A 22,169-nucleotide genomic window follows, 5' to 3' on the forward strand; every position below is an offset into this window, starting at 1 on the left:
TGAGCCATCCAGGCATCCCTCTCTTCCTTATGATTTTCTTAGTAACATTTTCTTTTCTCTGGCTTACTTCATTGTAAGAATACAGTATGTAATACATATAACATACAAAATACATGTTTGGTTGACAGTTTGTTATCAGTAAGGCTTCTGGTCAGCGGGGGGTTGTTAGCGGTTTTTGGAGTCAAAAGTTATACGCAGATTTTCGACTATGCATCATCCCAACCCCCACATTGTTCAAGGTCTACTGTGTTGTATACTTTAAAGTTGCTAAGAGAGTAAATCTTTTTTTTTTAAAGATTTTATTTGTTTATTTTGACAGAGAGAGACAGCCAGCGAGAGAGGGAACACAAGCAGGGGGAGTGGGAGAGGAAGAAGCAGGCTCCTAGCGGAGAAGCCTGATGTGGGGCTCGATCCCATAACGCCGGGATCACACCCTGAGCCGGAAGGCAGATGCTTAACAACTGCGCCACCCAGGCGCCCCAAGAGAGTAAATCTTAAAAGTTCTCACCAGGTACAAGAAAAGATAACTGTGAGATGATGGCTATGTTATCTAACCTTACTATGGTAATCATTGCACAACAAATAGGTATATCAAATCGTCGCTTTGTAAACCTTAAACTTATGCACTGTTATATGTCAATTATATTTTAATAAAGCTAGAAGAAGAAGAAGAAGAAGAAGAAGAAGAAGAAGAAGAAGAAGAAGAAGAAGAAGAGGAAGAAAAAGAAGGTAGACCTGAAGACACCTCCCAAAGAAAATATATACAAGTGGCAAAAAAGCATATGAAGGGGCACCTGGGTGGCTCAGATGGTTAAGCATCTGCCTTCGGCTCAGGTCATGATCCCAGGGTTCTGGGATCGAGCCCTGCATCAGGCTCCTGCTCAGCGGGGAGTCTGCTTCTCCCTCCCCCTCTGACCCTCCTCCCTGCTTGTGCACTCGCTCGCTCTCTGTGTCTCAAATATTTTTTTAATATAAGCATATGAAGAGAGGCTCAACATCATATCCTGGTGGGAATACAAAATGGTACACTCTGGAAGACAGTTTGGCAGTTTGTTCCAAAACTAAACATACTCTTACCGCATGGTTCAGCAGTCGTGCTCCTCTGTATTTATTCAAGTGAGCTGAAAACTTATGTCCACCCCAAACCTGTACAGGAATGTTTACGGCAGCTTTATTCACAGCTGCCAAAACTTGGAAGCAACAAGATGTCCTTCAATCGGTGAATGGATAAAGAAACCCCGGTACACCCATAAATGGAATACTATTCAGGAAGATACGAAGCCATGAAAAGACATGGGGAAGCTTGAATGCATATTGCTAAGTGAGAGAAGCCAGTCTGAATAGGTAACATATTGTATGATTCCACCTAGGGGTCGTTCTGGAACAGGCAAACTTATGGAGACAGCATAAGGATCCGGGGTTGCCAGGGGTTTAGGGGGAGGGAGGAAGGGATGAACAGGTGGAGCACTGGTTTTTAAGGCAGAGAGGCTATCCTGTCTGATACTATAACGGCGGATACATGTCACCGTGCACTCCTCAAAACCCATAGACCGTACAGCACATTGAGTGAACCCTAATGTAAACTGTGGACCTTAGATGACAGTAATGTATCAATACCAATTCATCAATTATAACAAATGTGCCACACAGATGGAACATACTAATTACAGGTGTGACTGTGTGTGGGGAGTGAGGAAGATGAGGTAAATGGGAACGCTGTTTAACAATTTTTCTATAAGCCTAAACAGCTCTTAAAGTCTATTCATTAAAAAAAAAAAATCAAGGATGAAGGGCGCCTGGGCGGCTCAATCAGTTAAGCAGCTGCCTTCAGCCCAGGTCGTGATCTCAGGGGTCCTGGGATTGAGCCCTGAATTGGCACCATCCATCATCAGGCTCCCTGCTCAGCCGGGAGTCTGCTGCTCTCTCTCCCTCTGCCTCTCCCCCCAGCTTGTGCTCTTTCTCTCTCTCTCCCTCTATTTCTCTCTCTCTCTCTCTCAAATACATAAAATCTTTTTTAAAAATTCAGGGATGAGAAAAAGATGTACCATGAAAACAAAAAACGAACATAAGAAAAAAATAACTAAGGAATGTTCAGGTGCTCTGAGAGAAGCAAGAGAGCATGAACCAAAGAATGAAAGGCAAGAAGGCGCGTGCCCTGAAAACCCAGTTTACACCCGTCATCCGGTGTACGGAGGGCTGGTTCCAGTACTGACCGACTCAGGACCATCAGGGCTGGCTTGCTGCGTTCACACCAAACTAAAACCGTTCCCTGGCCGTCTGTCCTACTGAGAAGGCTGTGCACCAGTCATCACTGTTCATTAGGGGGAAAGAACCTGGATGAGAAGGTTCTGCCCTCAGGAAAATGTTTCAAATGCTCGGTTTTACATCTGAACAATTTTTGGCAAGAGCTGGACTTAGGTGCCAGAAAGACAGAGGGGGATAACCCTGTACTTCCTGTTACTTTCACACAGGCAACAAAGATGTCAATAATCATCAGAGAAACCCACTGACCTCAAGACCTTTCCAGTTAACTTCGATAACCCTTCATTCAGCAAATAACCCAAAAGGCGCTCGAGACCACGCTGTGTCTGCCTCCCATAGGAACTTCGCTCTCACATTCTGCCTTCTATGGAAGGCCCTTTCAGACAGTAAGCTCAAGTTCGGGTCCAGTTCCCTGTAGCAGACAGTAGTGATGAATGTCTGAGGTGTGAAGACAGGGACAATGTGGGCCTGCAGGGTTGAGGAAGGTTTCATGGAGGATTCCAAAGGACAAGTGGGATTCAGCAGATTGGGGGGGGGGCGCGGGTAACTAGTAAGTTCATCCTAAGAAGATCTGAAGGCAAGGAAGTTTCAGGAAGTGGCAACAGCGATGAAAACATAGGAAGGAGAGTAGTGAGAGATGAGGCAAGCTGAAATCAGAGACACCTTGATCCACAACCACGTGAAGAAGCCTGAAGTTTAACCACAGACAGGAGGTGGGAAGCCAGCAGAGGGTTTCAAAAGGAGAATGACTTGTCTGTGATGAACTTTTTTTTAAAAAAAGATTTCATTTCTAAGTAATCTCTACATCCAATGTGGGGCTCAAACAACCCCGAGATCAAGAGTCTCGTGCCCTACGGACGGAGCCAGCCAGGTGCCCCGTGATGTACTTTTTCCGATCTAGAACTAATTTAAATCTTTCCCTAACCCTTTCACAGCTGGCTTTTAATTTATAGAATCAAAATATTGATGAGGATGTGACTTAAGGTCTAAATAATTTTTAACTAGTAAGCCTCCATTATGCATAAATCAGACATTTTCAAAATTAAAAACTTTTGTGATTCAAAGGGCATGATTTAAAAAGTGAAAAAGACAACCCACAACATAGAGAAAAATTTAGGGGGCCTGGGTGGCTCAATTGTTAAAGGTCTGCCTTCCTCTCAGGGATTGAGCCCCGCACCGGGCTCCCTGCTCCGCTGAGAGCCTGCTTCTTCTGCTCCCACTCCCCCTGCTTGTGTTCCCTCTCTCGCTGGCTGTCTCTCTCTCTGTCAAATAAATAATATCTTTAAAAAATATATAGAGAGAAAAATTTGAAAATCATGTATCTTTTAGGAAACTTGTATCTAGAATATATAAAGAACTACAACTCAATTAAAAAATGACTAAAAAAAAAAATCACAGTCCAAGCTAGTAAAGGGTTATGATAACAAAGTGACCTGTAAATAAGAAAGACATTTCAAGTTCAGATCCGAATGATAAAACATGCAATGTACAAGAGTGGGTAAGAGGATTGAAGAGGAGAAAGAAGGGAAGTGGGAGGAGCTGTGTATAAAAGACATCGTTGTAAAACGAAACCCAATTTTTCTAAATGGGCACATGAGCAATTTCCTCAAAGAGGACACAGAAATAGACATCAAGCTCATGAAATCTGTCCAACGTGGTTAGCCATCAGGAAAAGACAAACGAGAACCACAAGGAGCTATCAGTTCACAACCACTAGGGGGTGACTTATAATCGAAAAGACCGAGGATGACGACAAGCTTTGGCGACGTCAGGGAGCAATCGGAGCCCTCATCCACTGCAGTGCGATCCTCAAGAAAATGGTGCAGCCCCTTTGGAAAACAGTCGGGCAGGGAGGTGGTCCAGTAGTGAAACAGTGTTACCGTGTGACCCAGCAATCCCATTCCCGATATACGTTCGAAAGAAATGAAAACGTAAGAAAAAAAAATGAAAACCTATATCCAAATGTGCGCCCCTCAGCAACAGGCACCTAGCGCCCGCCAGCCTCTGGGAGGGATGCTGACCTGCTCCTCTAGCGCCCCCTCTGGTGTTCCGGAGGGGAGGCAGATGTTGCAGAAGGAAGGCTGTGCCCCAGAGGGAACCCTGCACCCTTTTCTGCAGAGACTGTCGCTAGCTTCATTGAAAAGTATCAAAGAAGCTGAAGCGCTTAGCGCGGTACCAGGCAGAGGGGGTTGCGCTAACACCCTTCGCTGTTGTTACGTTTCTTATCTCTAATTAAACATGGGCATTGACAGCAGGGCGTTCTAAGTGGTTTGGGGGAAAAGTAGGGCAAATAAAGTGCTTTGAGACTGAATTGGGCGCCAAGTTGGCTTACTCTTCTGAGTCCAATGATTTTTTTTTTTAATTTTATTTATTTATTCGACAGAGATAGAGACAGCCAGCGAGAGAGGGAACACAAGCAGGGGGAGTGGGAGAGGAAGAAGCAGGCTCATAGCGGAAGAGCCTGATGTGGGGCTTGATCCCATAATGCTAGGATCGCGCCCTGAGCCGAAGGCAGGTGCTTAACGGCTGTGCCACCCAGGCGCCCCATGAGTCCAATGATTACTAACATGAATGTATTGCTTATATATGCCAGGTACCTCGCTGAGGGCTTTATATGCACCATCACCTGAAATTCTCCCAACCACCCTGGAACCTGGAAACTCAGTGAATTAGTCCTTTGGAAGTCTTAAATAATAAAACCAGTAGTAATACAAAGACGGGACTGGAAGCCCTTATAGTAATCTGAGTTGGCAGAGTGAGTAATAGAAGAGAACAAATTTCAGGGAATAGTAAAATCAATTCCCAAGACTAAATCTTGATTCTCACTGCATTACATTGCTTCTTTCTGCAAAATAGGAGGCTGGGAAAGTAGTAAACGATGGATCCTGCTACAGATGAGATGCCTTATTTTTTTTTTTAATTAAACTGAAATTTGTACGAATGAAAAAATACTTCCCCTGAACAAGATGGAATAAGAATGGCAAAGCAAACAAACAAAACCAAACAAACAAACAAACAAACAAACAAACCCACAGTATCCTCGACACATCAGACCCTATGTTTTGTTTTTGTTTTAAAGATTTTATGAATTTGAGAGAGCTGGAAAGGGAGCACGAGCAGCGGGAGAGGGGTAGAGGGATTAGGAGAAGCAGACTCTCCGCTGAGCGGACAGCCTGACGGGGGACCCGATCCCAGCACCTGGGATGATGACCTGCGCCAAAGGCAGACGCTTAACCGACTGAGTCACCCAGGTGCCCCATGTCAGACCCTATGTTGTGGCCTCTGGACTTGGCATTTTATGGGCATCTTCTGATTTTATCCCTCCCTACCAAACTTGGGTTGGCATGTACAGCCAGACAGCAGCTGGTCCTGCCCCCTCAGCACACCTTATATGTCCATGTTTCCAAAATCCAGTCACGGGTTCCCCAAACGTGCTCCATACCTATGATTTCAAGGAGTGGCAAGCTCTTTAATTTTGCCATTAACCAAAAAGAGGAGAAAAATCTCTGGCATCTTGTTGAGGGAGTTGGGATGGGAGGGCAGCTTTGAATTCCTAACACGGAGCTCAGCTAATTTTTTGCACATCCTGGGGCTAAGGGGAACTTCACCTGAATCTAAGCAACAAAGCCCCAAATCAAGGGTCTGTTTCCCTTTGCTCTTAGAAAAGAGCTCAGTTCATTCTGGGTCTGTCTCCAGGACTTCTCAGGCTCGGCCCGACCCCCCCCTCACCCCCCGCCATCCCCCGACTTTCTCGCCGAGGCATCAGCACCTCCTTACCCCCAGGGGTCGACACAACCCAGCTCCTGTAGGGGTGGGGGTAAAGGGGTCTCCTCTACAAGTCGCAGGAAATGAGGCGTGGGGGTGGGGAAATGCCCAATCTGAGAGTCTGTGAGTGATCTGCAGAGGGCGCTTAGCTCCACATTGAGCGGAAAGAAAATTCAGTTCCGCCAGTTCGCTTTCGGTTTCCCGAAGACGTGAGCAGGAAGGACTTGGAAGGATCAGAACTGGGGGCGGCCGAAGGCAGCCCGAGGAGGGATAGAATGCGCTCCCCAGCCCTTCAGCCTCTGGGGAAAGGCTAGCCCGCCCTACAGGGCAAGGCGGAAGCCCAGAGAATCCATCCCGAGGCTGGCAGCGATGGCGCTCTTGGGGACGCTGTATGACACCCCTGCGGACAGGCTGTCTGCCTTCGTGGAGGAGCGCCTTCAGCCCGAGGGCGACTGGAAGGAGGAAGTGAAGGACGCGTGGCAGAGAGTTGAGCGTTTCTTCCGGGAACAGTGCTTCCGCGATGAGCTGGTGCTGGACCAGGAAGTCCGGGTGCTGAAGGTGGTGAAGGTGAGCACCTGCGGACTTAATCTTGAGTTTGAAGCCCAGCCCTGTTGCTTGGAGACTATGGAACCCGGGGGGGGGGGGGGTCAGGTCATTTCTGGACTGCCCCTCTTTAATCCAGATTTGTTATAAGGAAGAGATGAGTTAAACGGTGGGAAAGTGCTTTTAAACTCTGAATTACCCTGCAGATCCGAAGGAGGAGAATACGATCAGGATGAGGACGATTATATGGGATCCAGCTGATGGCCAGGGTGGCAGGTAGAATATGAGTAACAGGTCTCTTTTAAAATCAATGCTTTTGTTTCTTGTTTAAGAAAACCTGTAGGGGCGCCTGGGTGGCTCAGTTGGTTAAGCATGGGACTCTTGGTTTCTGCTCAGGTCATGGTCTCAGGGTGGGGAGATGGGGAGGTAGAGCCCCACTGGGGCTCCACTCTCAACATGGAGTCCTCCCTCTCCCTGCCTCTCTGCCCCACCGCCTGCTCGTGCTTTCTCTCTCGTGCTCTCTCGGTCTTGCTCTAAAATAAAATCTTAAAAAAAAAAAAGAAAGAGAAAGAAAGAAAGGAAGGAAGGAAGGAAGGAAGGAAAGAAAGAAAGAAAGAAAGAAAGAAAGAAAGAAAGAAAGAAAGAAAGAAAGAAAGAAAGAAAGAAAGAAAGAAAGAAAGAAAAGAAAGGAAGGAAGGAAGAAAGAAAACCTACTGCACCCTCAAAGTCATAATCTGTATTTTTCTCCTAAAATGGCACTATATTCATATAGTTGAATTAGAATCTACCTAGCAATTACGAGTACTTCATGGGTTAAACGGATTTTGAGGAGCTGACCATGTACTTGAACTTTCAACGTAATCACCCTAAATCAAAAGTGTCTTGATCATCGGTCTAGGTTTTGTTAATTTTGCTAGATGAAAGATACCTGTTAACCTTAAAAAATGTAACTGAACAGTTATTTTATAACAAAGAATGCCAACTCAGCACAGGCCAGCTATGGCAAGACCATAGGCAAGTCCAACACACAGAAAAGAGGAATTTAGGGAGAGGGAAGAGGAAGGTGCAGGGTTGTTTTGAAGGGAAGTCCATTCAGAGTGGTGAGACTTTCTCATTGGCTGAGTTGCTGGGGTAAATTTCTTACCGAAAATGCAATGTACATGGTTTCCTGTTGGGGCCTGTAATTGATGCTTCTTTCCTGTTTACAATTCATTTGGGGTCTGTAAATGACAATTCCTATAATTGGCGTTGTTACCACCCCCCCGCCGGCCTCCCCCTCTGGCCTCGGACTCCATTTGGCGAGGCTTCCATTAATTTTCATATATCTAGTTACTTAAGTAAATCAAGCTTTACCTGGGGGTGGTATTGTTAGTAGCTAATTGGACACTTAGGTAGTCAGGGCCAGGGTCCCCAACAAGAAAACAGGGAGCCAGGACAGCTAAGACAAATCACACTAGCATCCTGTTTTACAGCTTAGACGAGACCACAACAGCATCCTGTCTAGCGCCTCTGTAGGAGTGACTCTTAAAAAATATCCTGAAACAAAACAGTTAACCACAAAACATGGGTTACTATCACAGGTTGAGACAGTTGGTCTCCAAATGTCAGCCCAAAAAGACCATCAACATGGGCCCAAAACCCGATAGGTAGACGGGTGCATGATCAAAGCCCTGATTGGCACACCTTAGTAGCCAGTCCCAGGGGGCCCACACTTAGAATGCTCAGGATAGTTCTGCAAAAGAGTTTATATAAACCCCTGGATTGGCACGCCGAATTGGCAACTCTCTCGGGTCCCCTCCCTCTCCAAGAGCTTTATTCTATCACTCAATAAACTTTGCTTTGCTGCCCGTGACTCTTTGGTGTACCTCTTCATTCTTCCAAGTGGCAGGACCAAGAACCATGAGCACTAAGGGGACAAAAATCCTGTAACATTGCAGTTGCCAAAGGAAGGATGTGCAGCCTTAGAGATCTTTATAGATTTTTTTTTTAAGAGAGAGAGGGGCAGGGCTTGATCCCATGACCCTGAGATCATGACCTGAGCCAAAATCAACAGTCGGTTGCCCAACTGAGCCGCCCAGGCGCCCCCAAAGAATCTTTAAATAAAGGGGTTGAAACCAAAGATTCAGGAATGTCATCAGCAAAGCATGAGCTTCCAAATGGAATTTCAAGAAATACAGGCTACTGTAGTTGCTTAAAAAGATACAAACTTTGTGCTTCTGGGCTCTAACTCTTCCACATTATCTGAACTTCCTGGAGTGGTTGCAATGTATGCTTTCTGCTCTAGAGCTCCCTGAGCGTATTTGCGTTCAGGACCTAAAACCAAAAAAGGAATGTATGTTAAATTTATTCTATGGATTTGAAAGTGCTTTGTTTCCATTGGAGACCTGCCATTTATGTTACTTCAAATACCCATGCCTTGAAGTTCCCATTCTCACCTTTATGGGTATGTGTCAAGTGGAGACTATTTGGAGAAGAAGAAGAAGAAAAAAAATCACTTTCCCTTTCCTCTTGTTCTCTCAATGATCTTTGTTTCTAGAAGCTTGAACACTCCTGCAATAGCTATCTCCAACTGTTATGAGCAAAATAAAAAATGCCTAGAGCCCAGTATTTACGGAGTTAAATACCCTATTTGGATAAACATTGGAAAACCAGCAATAGCAAAATACATTTGTAATGAATGTTTCTGTTTGTGTATGAGGAGGAAGAAAGAGATTACGCAATGCATTATACATGACTCAGCAGTTCTTTCTCTCTGCCTTTCTGGAACTTGTTAAGTGCTAGATTTTCTTTTTTCTTTTTTTTTTTTAGTTTGTTTTAAAGATTTTATTTATTTATTTGCCAGAGAGGGAGAGAGAGAGCAGAAGCAGGGGAAGTGGCAGGCAGAGGGAGAAGCAAGCTCCCCACTGAGCAAGGAGCCCGATGTGGGACTCGATCCTAGGACCCTGGGATCATGACCTGAGCTGCAGGCAGACACTTAACCAACTGAGCCACCCAGGTGTCCCTAAGTGCTAGATTTTCTAAGTTGCATTTAGCTTTCCTGGTTTTATTTCTCTCTCTTGTGGGGAGAGTGCTGTAATTTTCCTGAGTTCGATGGTCGGATTTCATTGGCTCTCCTGCCATGAGTGGCCTGGAGAGTCTTCTAGGACCAGAAGTAACTTTTGCAAAGACCTCTCTGGCCCCCCACTGACATCCATATTCTTCCTTTTTCTACTGTTCTGTTTCCTCAGGTCAAGGAACCTGGTACCCAAATTAAGGTTACACAGGAATCTGGGGTCAAAATTGCCCCCTGATTTTTAAAAATGACACTAGTGCCAGCCAAATTTCTGGTGCCAGCCAAGAGGAAGTAAGGTTCTTAAAAACTCTCTCACAAATTACAGTGAAAACACTCGACAGACATCAAATAGCAAATATTTGAGAACTCTGAAAAGTAAACAATAAGCAGACAGATTGGGGACTGAAGTCAAAACTCGAGGAACCGCCAATAACAACGGTGAAGATAGTGGAGCAAACTAGTAATAAATATATGGAACAACCTGCATGGATGTCAGAAGCTCTGTGCTCAGGGCGCCTGGCTGGCTCAGGCAGTCGAGTATCTGACTCTAGGTCTCAGCTCAGGTCCTGAACTGCAGGGTTTGGAGATTCCAAACGGGGTCGTGTGCCTGAGATCGAAACCCTCGGTCGCGGGCCGGGTGAGCACGAAGTGCGGCCGGAGACCCGAGAGACAGGAGGGACTGACTACTTTTCTTGGAGGACGCATGAGGAGTGGGGCCCCAAGCTTTAGGCTCTAGGGCCCCAGATTGGGAGGCCGCCACTTTCATTCTCATCCTCTGAAGTGGCGCAGAAAGCCTTCAGGGAACAAAAGCCACAGAAGGCAAGCCGGAGATTGCTCAGTCTGGAGCCCTGGCTAGGGTGGTGCAGTTCTGCCTGGGGCAAAGACACTGAGAATCCGTGCAGCAGGCCCCTCCCCCAGAAGATCAGCAAGAACATCCAGCCAAGACCAGTTTACTGATCAAGGAGAACTACAAAACTCCCGTGCTAGGGGAATACAGCACACAGAATTCATGGCTTTTTTACCCATGATTCTTTAGTCTTTCACTTGTTAAAATTTTCTTCTCTTTCCATTTTCAACCCATTTCATATTTTATCAACTCTTTTTTAATTTTTTAAAAATTTTTTTAAAAGATTTTATTTATTTGAGAGAGAGAGAGACAACGAGAGAGGGAACACAAGCAAGGGGAGTGGGAGAGGGAGAAGCAGGCTTCCCGCCGAGCATGGAGCCTGATGCGGGGCTTGATCCCGGGACGGACCCTGGGATCATGACCCGAGCCGAAGGCAGACGCTTAACGACTGAGCCACCCAGGCGCCCCTCAACTCTTTTTTTAAAATCTTTTTTAATTTTCATCTTTCCAGTTACAGTCTACCCTTCCACTGTATTTAATTTTATTTTATTTTTGTGTATATATATATATATATATATATATATATATATATATATATATTTATCTTTACAATTTTGAGAACTACAGTTTCTTCTAACAAACTGACCAAAATACACTCAGGATAGAGTGTATTGCTGTGTTCTGTCCACCTGTCTGTTTATATTCCTCCTTTTTTGTTTTTCTTTTTTCTTTCTTGTCTTTTCATTTTCATTTTTACAGTTACATTCTGTTCTTTCATTGCATTTACTTTTATTTTTGTACATATATGTTTTTCTTTTTTTACAGTTTTGGGATCTAGTTTTCTAACCAAAATACACACAGGATCCAGTATATTGCTCTTTTCTGTTCACCCGATTATATCCCCCCCCCCCAAGTTTCAGTGTTGGTTTCCCGTGGGTTACGGCATCAGGCATCTCTGGAGTGGCACAGAAGAAGCTGGTGACTCTGGATGCATCTGCAGGAGGAGCTCAGGGCCTGAGGCGCAGTGCAGTTTTACATTTCATTTATACCCTTTGAAGAGTTAATCACGTACTTAATTTGTCTAAATCAGTGAAAAAATGTGGTCAGCAACGTCCACCATGTATGAAGGAGACCAAGGGCTCCTTTTGGCACCTATGTGAACAGCCTAACATGGGTGCCTCTGGCTTCAGCCTGACCCCAAAGCTTCAGGCTCTGAGGGAGTTGAAGCTTCGACATTCCTTTCCTCCCCAGGGAGGCTCGTCCGGGAAGGGGACGACCTTGAACTACCGCTCCGATGTGGACTTGGTCTTGTTCCTGAGCTGCTTCCCCAGCTTCCAAGACCAGGCAGAGCACCGCGGATCGGTCATCAGCTTCATCGAGAAGAGACTGACTGAGTGCAGTAGCAGCCTGGCCTACAGCATCACCGTGATCCCGCAGAGAGAGACGACCAGGGTCCCCCGCTCCCTGTCCTTCGAGGTCCAGCCCACGAGGAACAGTGAAGCCATCGGAGTGGATGTGCTCCCAGCCTACGATGCTCTGAGTAAAGACAAGGGTGGTTTGGGGCCAGAGAAACTAGTCAGGGGCTCTTCACCAGGGGGAGGTTTAGGAAAGTGGAAACTAGGGGAGAGAGAGTGGAGTTTGCTTTTTTGGGGGGGCTGCAACTTGAGCAGAGTTCGATGGACGGATTGAAGTTAAGTCCTTCCATGAACGCATGTGCCGTCATGTCCCATGTTGGGGAGATCGGGGACTTCTGGATTCCCACCCACCCCAAGGAGGAGACTCTTCTCTCACCCTCTGGGAAACACCAGGGCAAGCAAGCAACTTCAGGGCCTTTGGAGTTAGCATTAGATTGGAATCATTTTAAAAACAGGGCTCTTAATGTCTTTTAATTTTGGCTCTAAGATTTACTAACTGTGATATTGGGCAAGGGATCTAACACCCCTAAGACTCAATGTACCATCCTGTTAAATGGGACAATACCAGGTTGAAGCACGGGAGACTGACAATATTTGACCATGTTCGATCCACAAAAATGGCATTCCTTACAGTTCCACTTAATTTTCCCTACTTCATGGAGCTGTTCTAAGGATTCCATGCGCTTAGCCCAGTGCCTGACACATGGCAAGTCTTTGGCCAGTGCGAGTTATTTAAAATCTCTGTGACTTTTGAGGGGGCTACCAAACCCTGTCAGCTTCCACCTGTTTTGATGTAAAATGGGAAGAAGAACGCAGCGGTGAGGACTGCGGGAGATAATTTACGAGCCCTCTGTGCTTCGCAGTTTTTTCCCATCTTCCTCTCCTCAAAGGGTAGATCTTCTTGAACCAGGTCCTTTTCTGACCCAGGACATTTTTGCCCCGACTCTAAACCATCACCGGAAATCTATGAAGATTTAATAACGAGTGGTGCCCCCCCTGGGGAGTTCTCACCGAGCTTCACGGAGCTGCAGAGGCATTTTGTGAAAAGTCGCCCTGTTAAGCTAAAGAACCTCCTGCGGCTGGTGAAGTACTGGTACCTCAAGGTGCGGGGCTGGGGATGGGGCTCGGTGCGGGGCTGGGTGCGCGGCTGGGAGCGCGGCTGGGAGCGCGGCTGGGTGCGGGCCTGGGAGCGGGGCTGGGTGCGGGCCTGGGAGCGGGGCTGGGTGCGCGGCTGGGAGCGCGGCTGGGAGCGGGGCTGGGAGCGCGGCTGGGTGCGGGGCTGGGAGCGGGGCTGGGGGCGAGGCTGGGAGCGCGGCTGGGTGCGGGCCTGGGAGCGGGGCTGGGTGCGGGCCTGGGAGCGGGGCTGGGTGCGGGCCTGGGAGCGGGGCTGGGTGCGGGCCTGGGAGCGGGGCTGGGTGCGGGGCTGGGAGCGGGGCTGGGGGCGAGGCTGGGAGCGGGGCTGGGAGCGCGGCTGGGTGCGGGCCTGGGAGCGGGGCTGGGTGCGGGCCTGGGAGCGGGGCTGGGTGCGCGGCTGGGAGCGCGGCTGGGTGCGGGGCTTGGAGCCGGGCTGGGAGCGCGGCTGGGAGCGGAGCTGGGGGCGAGGCTGGGAGCGGGGCTGGGGGCGAGGCTGGGTGCGGGGCTGGGAGCGCGGCTGGGAGCGAGGCTGGGAGAGCGGCTGGGTGTGGGGCTCGGAGCGGGGCTGGGTGCGGGGCCCACGGCTTTGTGCGGGGCTGGGAGAGCGGCTGGGTGTGGGGCTTGGAGCGAGGCTGGGTGCGGGGCTCGGAGTGCGACTAGGTGCGGGGCTTGTGAAAAATTCAAATAATGTAAAAAAAAAAGTACAAGAAAGAAGGTAAAATCCACATGAAATGCCTGAAATGACTCCAAAAACATTTTTGGAGACTGGGCCTTCGTTACTCTTTGTGCTCACACCGCTCATGCCCAGAGCTTAGGTGGGATTCTATTACGCCTACTCTTTCTGTAGTCCACTCTTTACAAAAATGCGTTTGCTTACTGACCTTTGGACTTGAACCTTGGGAAGTTAATCTGTTAATGTATTTTGCGTCTTCTTCCGTTGGGTCTTTTGTCTTCCTACCAGGTGTAAGACCTTTTTGTAAATTATGTAGATATTTACGGTTATTTCTCATGTGTTACAAATAGTTTCACCAATGGATCACACCTCTATGGACCTTAATTATAGTATCTCTAACAATATAATTATTTCTAATGTTTAAAATACACAAACTGGGGGGCACTTTGGTGGCTCAGTCAGTTGAGGGGCAGACTCCTGATTTCAGCTCAGGTCATGGTCTTGGGATCCTGGGATCGAGCCCCCAATTGGGCTCCGTGCTCATCGGGGAGTGTGCTGGAGGATTCTCTCTCTCTCTCTCTCCCTCTCCCTCTGCCCCTCCCCATAGTCAACGTGATCTCTCTCTCTCTCTCTGTGTCTAAAATTAGTAAATAAATCTTTAAGTAAAATAAAATACACAAAGAGGAACACCTGCCTGGCTCAGTTGGAGGAGTGTGGGACTCTCGATCTTGGGGTCATGGATTCAAACCCCATGTTGGGTGTAGAGCTTACTTAAAAACACACACACAAATAGGTCTGACTTGTCTAGGTTGTAGCTTTTCCATCTTGCCCACAGTGTGTAGGTGGTCTTTTAATTTTCTTCTGTGTTTCATATCTTTTCGCTCCATTTGTAAACTATTTTGGTATGTGGTAGACAGTGGGGTCATCTTTATTTTCTCCCAGATGGTGGACAAATTGTGCCAGGGTCCTTTGTTGGATTATGCATTTTTCCCCCGTCACCCTTGCCAGTCTTTGTTACGTTTCCATATCTATTGGGAACTAATTCTGGGCTTTCCATTCCGTTACACTTGGCTGTTGTTTATTCTGACAACAAAAACATGACTGTTTTTGTGACAACTGCTTTAGAAGACATATCTGAGAAAACAAATACCAACCTATTCTTCTTTCTCACAATTTTCTTGGATTTCCTAAGCTTTTATTCCTGTATTTGAATCTTAAGGTCATTTTTCTCCCACTAAAAAATTGGTGGGATTCAAAGTGTAATTGCAGTACATTTCCAAATTAATTTTTGAAGAACTGAAAATTTCACACTATTACTCCTTCCCCATCTTTCCATTTGTTCTGATTTTGTGTCATATTTTCAGTGCATCTGTGTGCTTTTGTTTTCTTTAATTAAATCCTATAGTTACTATACTGCATTACCTCCCCCATTCCAACTCAAAAATGTAGATTGATGAGGCCCAGGAGGTCCATGAGAGTCTTCAATTTACTCTTTCACTGAAATTTTGATGGCCGCAGGATGTCATCCATCTAGAGACCAGACTGCTAGACCCATTTCAAATTTCATGGATGTGCTATGTAATTGAGATGTAAAAGGGAACTGAGAAGGTAGTGCTTTATTATTTTTATTTTTAAGCAAGCTCTACACCTAACGGGGGTCTTGATCTCACAACCCTGAGATTGAGAGTCCCATGTTCTGTCAATTGAGCCAGCCAGGCATTTCCAAAGTTGAGTAAGTGTTACTGGGATCTAGAGACAGAGCGACCTGGAAATTCTCAATTCCCAGGGTAGCATCTCGTATTTATTCTCTCTCTCTCTCTCTCTCATGTGCTCTCCCTTCTTTCCCCCCAACCCCACAGCACTTGAAACCTAAATATCAAAACGCAGCATTGCCCCCAAAATATGCACTGGAGCTACTGACCATCTACGCGTGGGAAATAGGGACAGACAAAAGCGACAACTTCAACCTGGATGAAGGGTTTAGAGCTGTGATGGAACTCCTCATAGAATATGAAGACATCTGCATATATTGGACCAAGTACTATGATTTCCAAAATGAGACCGTCAGAATCTATATCAAACAGCAGTTGAAGGAATGCAGGTGAGTGTCCTGGTGGCATTATTTTCAGCTGCAAGGAACAGAGAACCCCACTTGTACAGGTTTTTAAATAAGGGGAATTTATTGGCTTTTGTAACTGAGAAGTCCAAGGATAAATGAAGCTTCAGGTATGGTGTGATCCAGATGTTCCCTGTTTCATCAGGGTCCCATTCCGTGAAATCGCTCAGGCCTGCCCTTCCCTGGGTTTTGCCTTTGAATTCAGGCTAACATGACTGCATCAGTTCCAGTCTTCTCATCTGTACTCATCCCTTCCACTACAAGAGGGTGAGTACCTTTGCCCTAGCATTCTGAGCAGAATCCCCGAGATTCACTCTAACTGGGCCAACTTAGGTTATACCTCTTATCACTAACCAGGAGGTTTAGCTTGCAGGAAAGGGCCTGCACAGAGGCATGCACAGTCCCACAGACTTGAATGACAGAGGCCAGAGTCTAAATGTGATGGAGATCCACTCCCTTTCTCTTTCCCAGGCCAGTTATCCTGGACCCAGCTGATCCTACCAACAACCTGGGAAGTAAAAAGAGATGGGACCTGGTGGCCAGAGAGGCTGTTCGCTGCCTGAGGCAGGCCTGCTGCAGGACTGAAGACTCCAGCCAGGGCTGGAACGTACAGGTACGATCTCCTCCACCCCTCAGTCCTGACTCAGTGCTGACCTCACTTCAGCACCCTCCCCCCGGTGAAGCCCCTCAGCTTCTGGCCACAGCACTTCTAAGACCCCAGGACAGGTAACACCCCCCCGCATGGAGATGTCCCAGCCAACCAAGTGTGCAAGTCTTCCCCTTCTGCTCTTAAGTATCTGGGCCTCAGTTCTTTCATCTGTAGAATGGGCAGTCAGTTTCTGCCCTGCTCTGTAGCCATTGGAGAGAGATAATCAAAGAATTTATCACATACATACACCCTGTGGGGTAACATTTTCCCTATTATGGGTTGAAAGCTCAACTTCTTGCTGTCAAAAACAAAGATTTAAGGGGCACCTAGCTGGCTCCGTCAAAGAGCATGAGACTCTTGATCTCGGGGTTGTGGGTTCGAGCCCCGTGTTGGGTATAGAGATTACTAAAAAAAATTTTAAATAAGCTTTATTTAAAAAGAGAGATTTAACAGATGTATCAGAAACAATCAGTAAGGAGCACTGGATTCCACTGCAGACAGCAACACCACTTGTGTGGCCCCCCTGTGCCCGGCTTTTCCCCCCACGACCATGGCAGTCCTGGGTCTACACTACATAGGAATCCAGGGTTCAAAGACCAGAACGCTGCTATCAGCTCAACGGAGAGGGATCTCATTTCCCTAACCTGCTACTCCCAGAGAAATCTCGTGGCCAGTGCCACATCTCAGAGCCTGCAGGGAGATCCTGAGGCTGGCCTCAAGGGCGGACCCGTAGGAGCTCCAGTAGGGCGGATGGCTCACGTGTGAGAAGGACCCGCCACCCAGCCCTGGCCCGTTCACTGGCATGTCCAGCAGACCGGGAGTCTCCCACGAGGCAAGATTCGTGGAACAGTCTTCCAACTCCTGCTAAGAACCCTCCCCACCACCTTTTTAAATATTACTGTTTTGTGAAAAAGTAACATGCGTGTTTAGCAAAGAATAAAAAAAATCAGACTGTTGAAAAGAACACACAACTAAATGAGTTGCCCTCCCATCCCGATTCCCAGGCTCTCAGTACCACCTTCTCGATGTCCTGCATCACCTTCTGTGGATAGATAACGCCACCCACACGCTAGCACATTCCTGTCTGACTGTAATCTAACTTTTTGGCCTTTTTACTTTTACTTAAGTGATGAGGCTATTTGGGTTACTCGATTAAATTATCAGAAAGACAATTCCATATCCACACTTACAGACCTAAGGGGGTGTGACCACATAACAGAAAGTCCAAACCAGGATATTTTTGAGCCTGAAATGGGGTGATGCTAATTATGCCAGAGCAAGGGCCACACACTTGGACTGCCCTAGACCTCGAGTCACCCTGGATTAACAGCTCTGTCATGATCCGATGGAGGAAAGTACCTTCTCTTTTATGACCCCTGCCCCCACCGGAAGATTTTTCGGCTGCTTCCAGTCTTTTGCTGTTACAGTGAATATCCTTGACCATACGGCCCAGTGCCTGACATCTGTTAAATGACTGAACCTAGAACAGCCCTATGATGTGCTTACGAATTAGGTGCTGATGCTATCCCCATGTGACAGACAGGGACTCTGAATAGTTCCACACAGGAGGAGCGGTTACTTACGAACAACTGCCAGATGTTACTCTGATCAGGGCAAGGCAGAGGGTGACCCAACGGTCTGTAAGCCTGGGATGACCACATGTTCTGCTCTGCCTGGGACAGTTCCAGTTTCTACCTGTCGGCTGAGATAATTACCGATAGCACCTTTTTCTACCATAAGTGTCTCGGTAGGCAATAAATTATATCGTCAGTAGGCAGAAAGGGGAGGCTTTGGAGACAACAGCCACGACCATGAGATGCCCTTACTGCTCCTCCTTCCCATCCAGCCAGCAAGGGATGTCCAGGTGACAGTGAAGAAGACAGGAGAGGAGGCCTGGACACTCTCCGTGAACCCCTACAGTCCCATCTGGAAGATGAAAGCAGAAATCAGGAGGACATGGGGCTTCAGCGGGCAGCAGCGTCTCTCCTTCCAGGAGCCGGGAGGGGAGCGGCGACTGCTCGGCAGCCAGCAGACACTAGCATATTATGGGATCTTCTCCAAGGTGAGCATCCGGGTACTGGAGACCTTCCCTCCCGAGATCCAGGTCTTCGTGAAGGACTCAGGCGGCCAGAGCAAACCTTATGCCATGTACCCTGAGGACTTCATCTACGTCTTAAAAGAGAAGATTGAGGAAGCGGGAGGACCTTACGTTGAGGACCAGATACTAACGTTCCAGAATCGGGAACTATGGAATTACCACAGACTCTCAGACCTGCAGATCAAAGACTGTGACACCATCATACTCACTAGAAGCTGAGTAAGGAAAGGGTTAAGGTATAGGCAGGGAGAGATGGGGGGGTCCCTGGCTAGGCTCTGAGACTATTCCTGGCAGGCAGAAGCACTAAGACAGAGTGAACAAGAGATACGGGAACAGACCACCCGGTCCACCGTATTTTTCTTCAGCGACTACAATGTATCACAGGAAATGACCAAACCTCAAAGAAGTAAGTCATTAAGGGTATTATCCATAGTCCATGCTCAAACCAGGACGGCACAAGAAACTCAAGGCCATACGTTTCCCGGTCAGTTCTCAATAAAAGAGCAGCCTGCAAGCCCTTAGTGGCAACCCCATGGGGACCCCTCTCACTCCTGAGAGCTTTTTCTGTACCCTTGCTTAATAAAACTATTGCTTTCCTCACCCACCTTTGTCGACGAGACTCATTCTCTAACTCCTTGAGATAAAAGCTTAGCTCCCTGAGTCAAAGCCACAGGTCCCCAGGAGTGCCCCTGGTCAGGTTGCACGTGATGTAGACTTCTACGGCTCTGTTCCCTCACCCGCCCCTTTCCACCCAGACCACTGTGATTTTCGGAAGCATAAATAGGAATGAACCCTTCCCTGCCTGAAATCTTCCACTGGCTCCTATTACCTATAGAACAAAGTTCACGTTCTTTTGCTTGGCATTCCAGGTCTTTGACAATTGAGCCTTTCCTTACTTCTCAATCTCTCCTCCTCACCCTCAAAACACACCAAGATGTGCCCCAACTCTTGCAGCTCCAGAGCACCGAATGCCGGATCATGACACTGTGACCGAATCAACGATCCCTTCTCCCTCGTGCTTCCATCTGTCAGCACTCAAAGCTCTAAGTCATCATTCTCCCAAGTATGAACCCCAGCCCAGCAGAATCAGCATATCACCTGGGAACATCTTAGAAATGAAAAATTTCAGCAACTATCCCAGATTTGCCTGAGCCAGGTTCTCTGGCGGTGGGACTCGGCAATCCGTGCCTTAACAAGACTTCCAAGTAATTCTGGTGCATGCTCAAGTTTGAGAACCCTTGCTAGAAACCCCATACGGCCAGCCGCGTCATTTCCTGCCCCTACACCCGATTCAGACTTCCGTGAAAGCCCTTGGGACCCTCACTGTGTTCCTTTGTTGGATCATCGGTCTCCCTGAGCTAATGAGACTTGACAAGTGCCTTATTCCTGGGGGACGTGGTCTAGAACGCCACCGGCCTAGTTCACGTGTTCAGCATGTGCTTGCTGAAGAAACGAATGAACCAAAGAAATGACTTTGAATTCTTCCCTGTTATCTTCATGAGGGGCTCAGTGCAATGCTATTTTGGAGACCACACGGTTTGGGATGACCCCCCGCTATGTCTCATTCTTTGAAATCGCCCACTCACCCATAGGCGCCCCATGCCAAGCTCCGACCCAATAGCTTTGCTGCTCTGTCCAAATATAATTGGAGCGAGAGCGATCAGCTGACCTAGCATAGACGCCCCCTATTGTTTTTACTTAGCCAATCAGATTTTGAGCCCTGGGGGGGGGGCCGAGTACAGCAGTTCCTGGTATAGTTAAATGAGGGTAAATGTCTAAGCAGAAACACAGTCGGAATGGAGCAGCCCAAGCCCGTCTACAGATGAGTAAAGAGACCACCCTCCACACACAGAATGGAGCCACGCATGGCAAGAGAGAATCAGAAGCGCTCACACAGCCCCAGGGAGACGCGCTGCAGGGTGCTGTTCGACCTGCCTGCTTCTTAAAAAATCAAATTCCCCCATATCCTTTCATCAACCTAAATTGAATGCTGTTATTCCTCAAACCTACCAGGCACACTGACGCCACAGGACCTTGGCACTTGCTCCTTTGGCCCGTGAATGATCCTCTTCCCTGTGGCTTACATGACTCACTTCACCTCCTTCATGTCTTTGCTCAAATATCTCCTTTTCAGGCGTTTCCAAGCCCCTTATTTGAGACTGAACATCTAAACAGTCCTACACACACACGCGTGCACACACGCGCGTGCACACACGCACACACACACACACCGTGTATCTTAACCTCTTGCCCTGATTTATTTTTTCTGCTTAGCACTTCTCACCATCTTATTTACTACAATTGGATGTATTTGTCCTACTTAGGGTCTGTTTCCACCATCAGAATGTAAGCCCTCTGCAGGAAGGGATTTTTGTCTATTTGCTGCTGTATCCTCAGCACCTGCTGGGCACATAGTAGCTACTCAATAAATAGTCGTTGAATGAATGAATGACGGCACTCCAGTATTCAACCCCTGCCCACCTGTCGAGGCACATCTCTCACCTCTCTCCTCCTTACCTTCTGTGCCAATGCATATTTGACACCTGGGTCGTTCAGACTTCCACTTTGCCTGTGGTCTGCTCTCCTCTTCCTCCTGGCCAGATCCCCAGTCTTTTAAGGCTCACACTGAACTCCCAGAGTCTCTTGTCTGTCTCCACTACTGCTCTGAGAGCCCCTTTGGACAGGAAGTGTGTTATTTTGTCTTTTTTTTTTTAAGATTTTATTTTTTATTTGACAGAGACAGTGAGAGAGGGAACACAAGCAAGGGGAGTGCGAGAGGGAGAAGCAGGCCCTCTGCTGAGCAGGGAGCCCGATGCGGGGGCTCGATCCCAGGACCCTGAGATCATGACCTGAGCTGAAGGCAGACGCTTAGCGGCTGAGCCACCCAGGCGCCCCTATTTTGTCTTTTTAACACATTGGCACCTAGCAGGTGCTCAATAGGTATTTAATGAGTGAATAATAATATTTGCACTTACTGAGTGCTTTCGGTGCTCAGTGTTCTCATGCTTCATCTGCTCAACAACCTATGGTAGAGTATCATTACTAACCCCATTTTTTATGGACAAATTATGGGAGGGTCAGGGAAGTTAAAAGTGTGGCAAAGGGCAGACGGGAATTGAAACTCTGTTCTCCGGGACTCTGGACTCTCAGCTTCCCCCCGCTCCCTCCGGCCCCCCCAGGAGCAAGTCCCATATCTTTCTGAGCCTGAGTTTCATATGACAAAGTCGGGTGACTAGATTGATGGATACCATCCCACTCTGACCTGCTGGGAGTGTTGCCTCCTCTAGGGCCAAACTCAAGCCAAGTTCAGTTTCCAAAAGTCAAAGGGAAACTAAGAGCTGAGAATCGAAACTGATAGCAAAAAGATTAGGCTGGGAGCCAAGTTTGTTAAGGTGGCTCCGGAACTCCCAGCTGGACTCAGTGTCCCTCAGTGCCCCTACCGCGGCAAAGGGTCTCCAAGAGGAGGAACCCAGGTCAGCCCAGTCACTTCCTGGGTTCCTCTCCACTCTGGCCCCTTTCCCCCGCAGGGTGCCGGCGGTCAGCTGAGGAGGAGCCCCCTTAAAGAAGTGGGTGTGCAGGGAGCTGGGTAGGCTGGGTGGGCTATATATCCGTGCA

General features: G+C 47.7%; 1 protein-coding gene across 3 annotated transcripts; it reads left to right on the plus strand.

Moving 5' to 3' along the window:
- Nucleotides 1-6,174: 6,174 nt before the first annotated feature.
- On the plus strand, nucleotides 6,175-22,126 carry LOC123788239 (2'-5'-oligoadenylate synthase-like protein 2). 3 transcript variants are annotated; one of them, XM_087857271.1, is made up of 6 exons: nucleotides 6,175-6,594; nucleotides 11,721-12,009; nucleotides 12,812-12,987; nucleotides 15,551-15,792; nucleotides 16,279-16,420; nucleotides 19,509-22,126. In XM_087857271.1, the coding sequence occupies exons 1-6, from the start codon at nucleotides 6,397-6,399 to the stop codon at nucleotides 19,542-19,544; spliced, it is 1,083 nt and encodes a 360-aa protein (XP_087713397.1). In that variant the 5' UTR covers nucleotides 6,175-6,396; the 3' UTR covers nucleotides 19,545-22,126. The 3 variants fall into 3 exon arrangements, with proteins under 3 accessions (XP_087713397.1, XP_045647480.2, XP_045647479.1); XM_045791524.2 differs by lacking the exon at nucleotides 19,509-22,126 and adding an exon at nucleotides 17,461-18,441; XM_045791523.2 differs by lacking the exon at nucleotides 19,509-22,126 and adding an exon at nucleotides 18,303-19,154 and having other exon boundaries at nucleotides 6,177-6,594.
- Nucleotides 22,127-22,169: the final 43 nt, after the last annotated feature.

This window comes from Ursus americanus, chromosome 30 (genome assembly GCF_024610735.1).
Source record: "Ursus americanus isolate L20-20 chromosome 30, mUrsAme1.1.p, whole genome shotgun sequence".
NCBI classification, from domain to species: Eukaryota; Metazoa; Chordata; class Mammalia; order Carnivora; family Ursidae; genus Ursus; species Ursus americanus.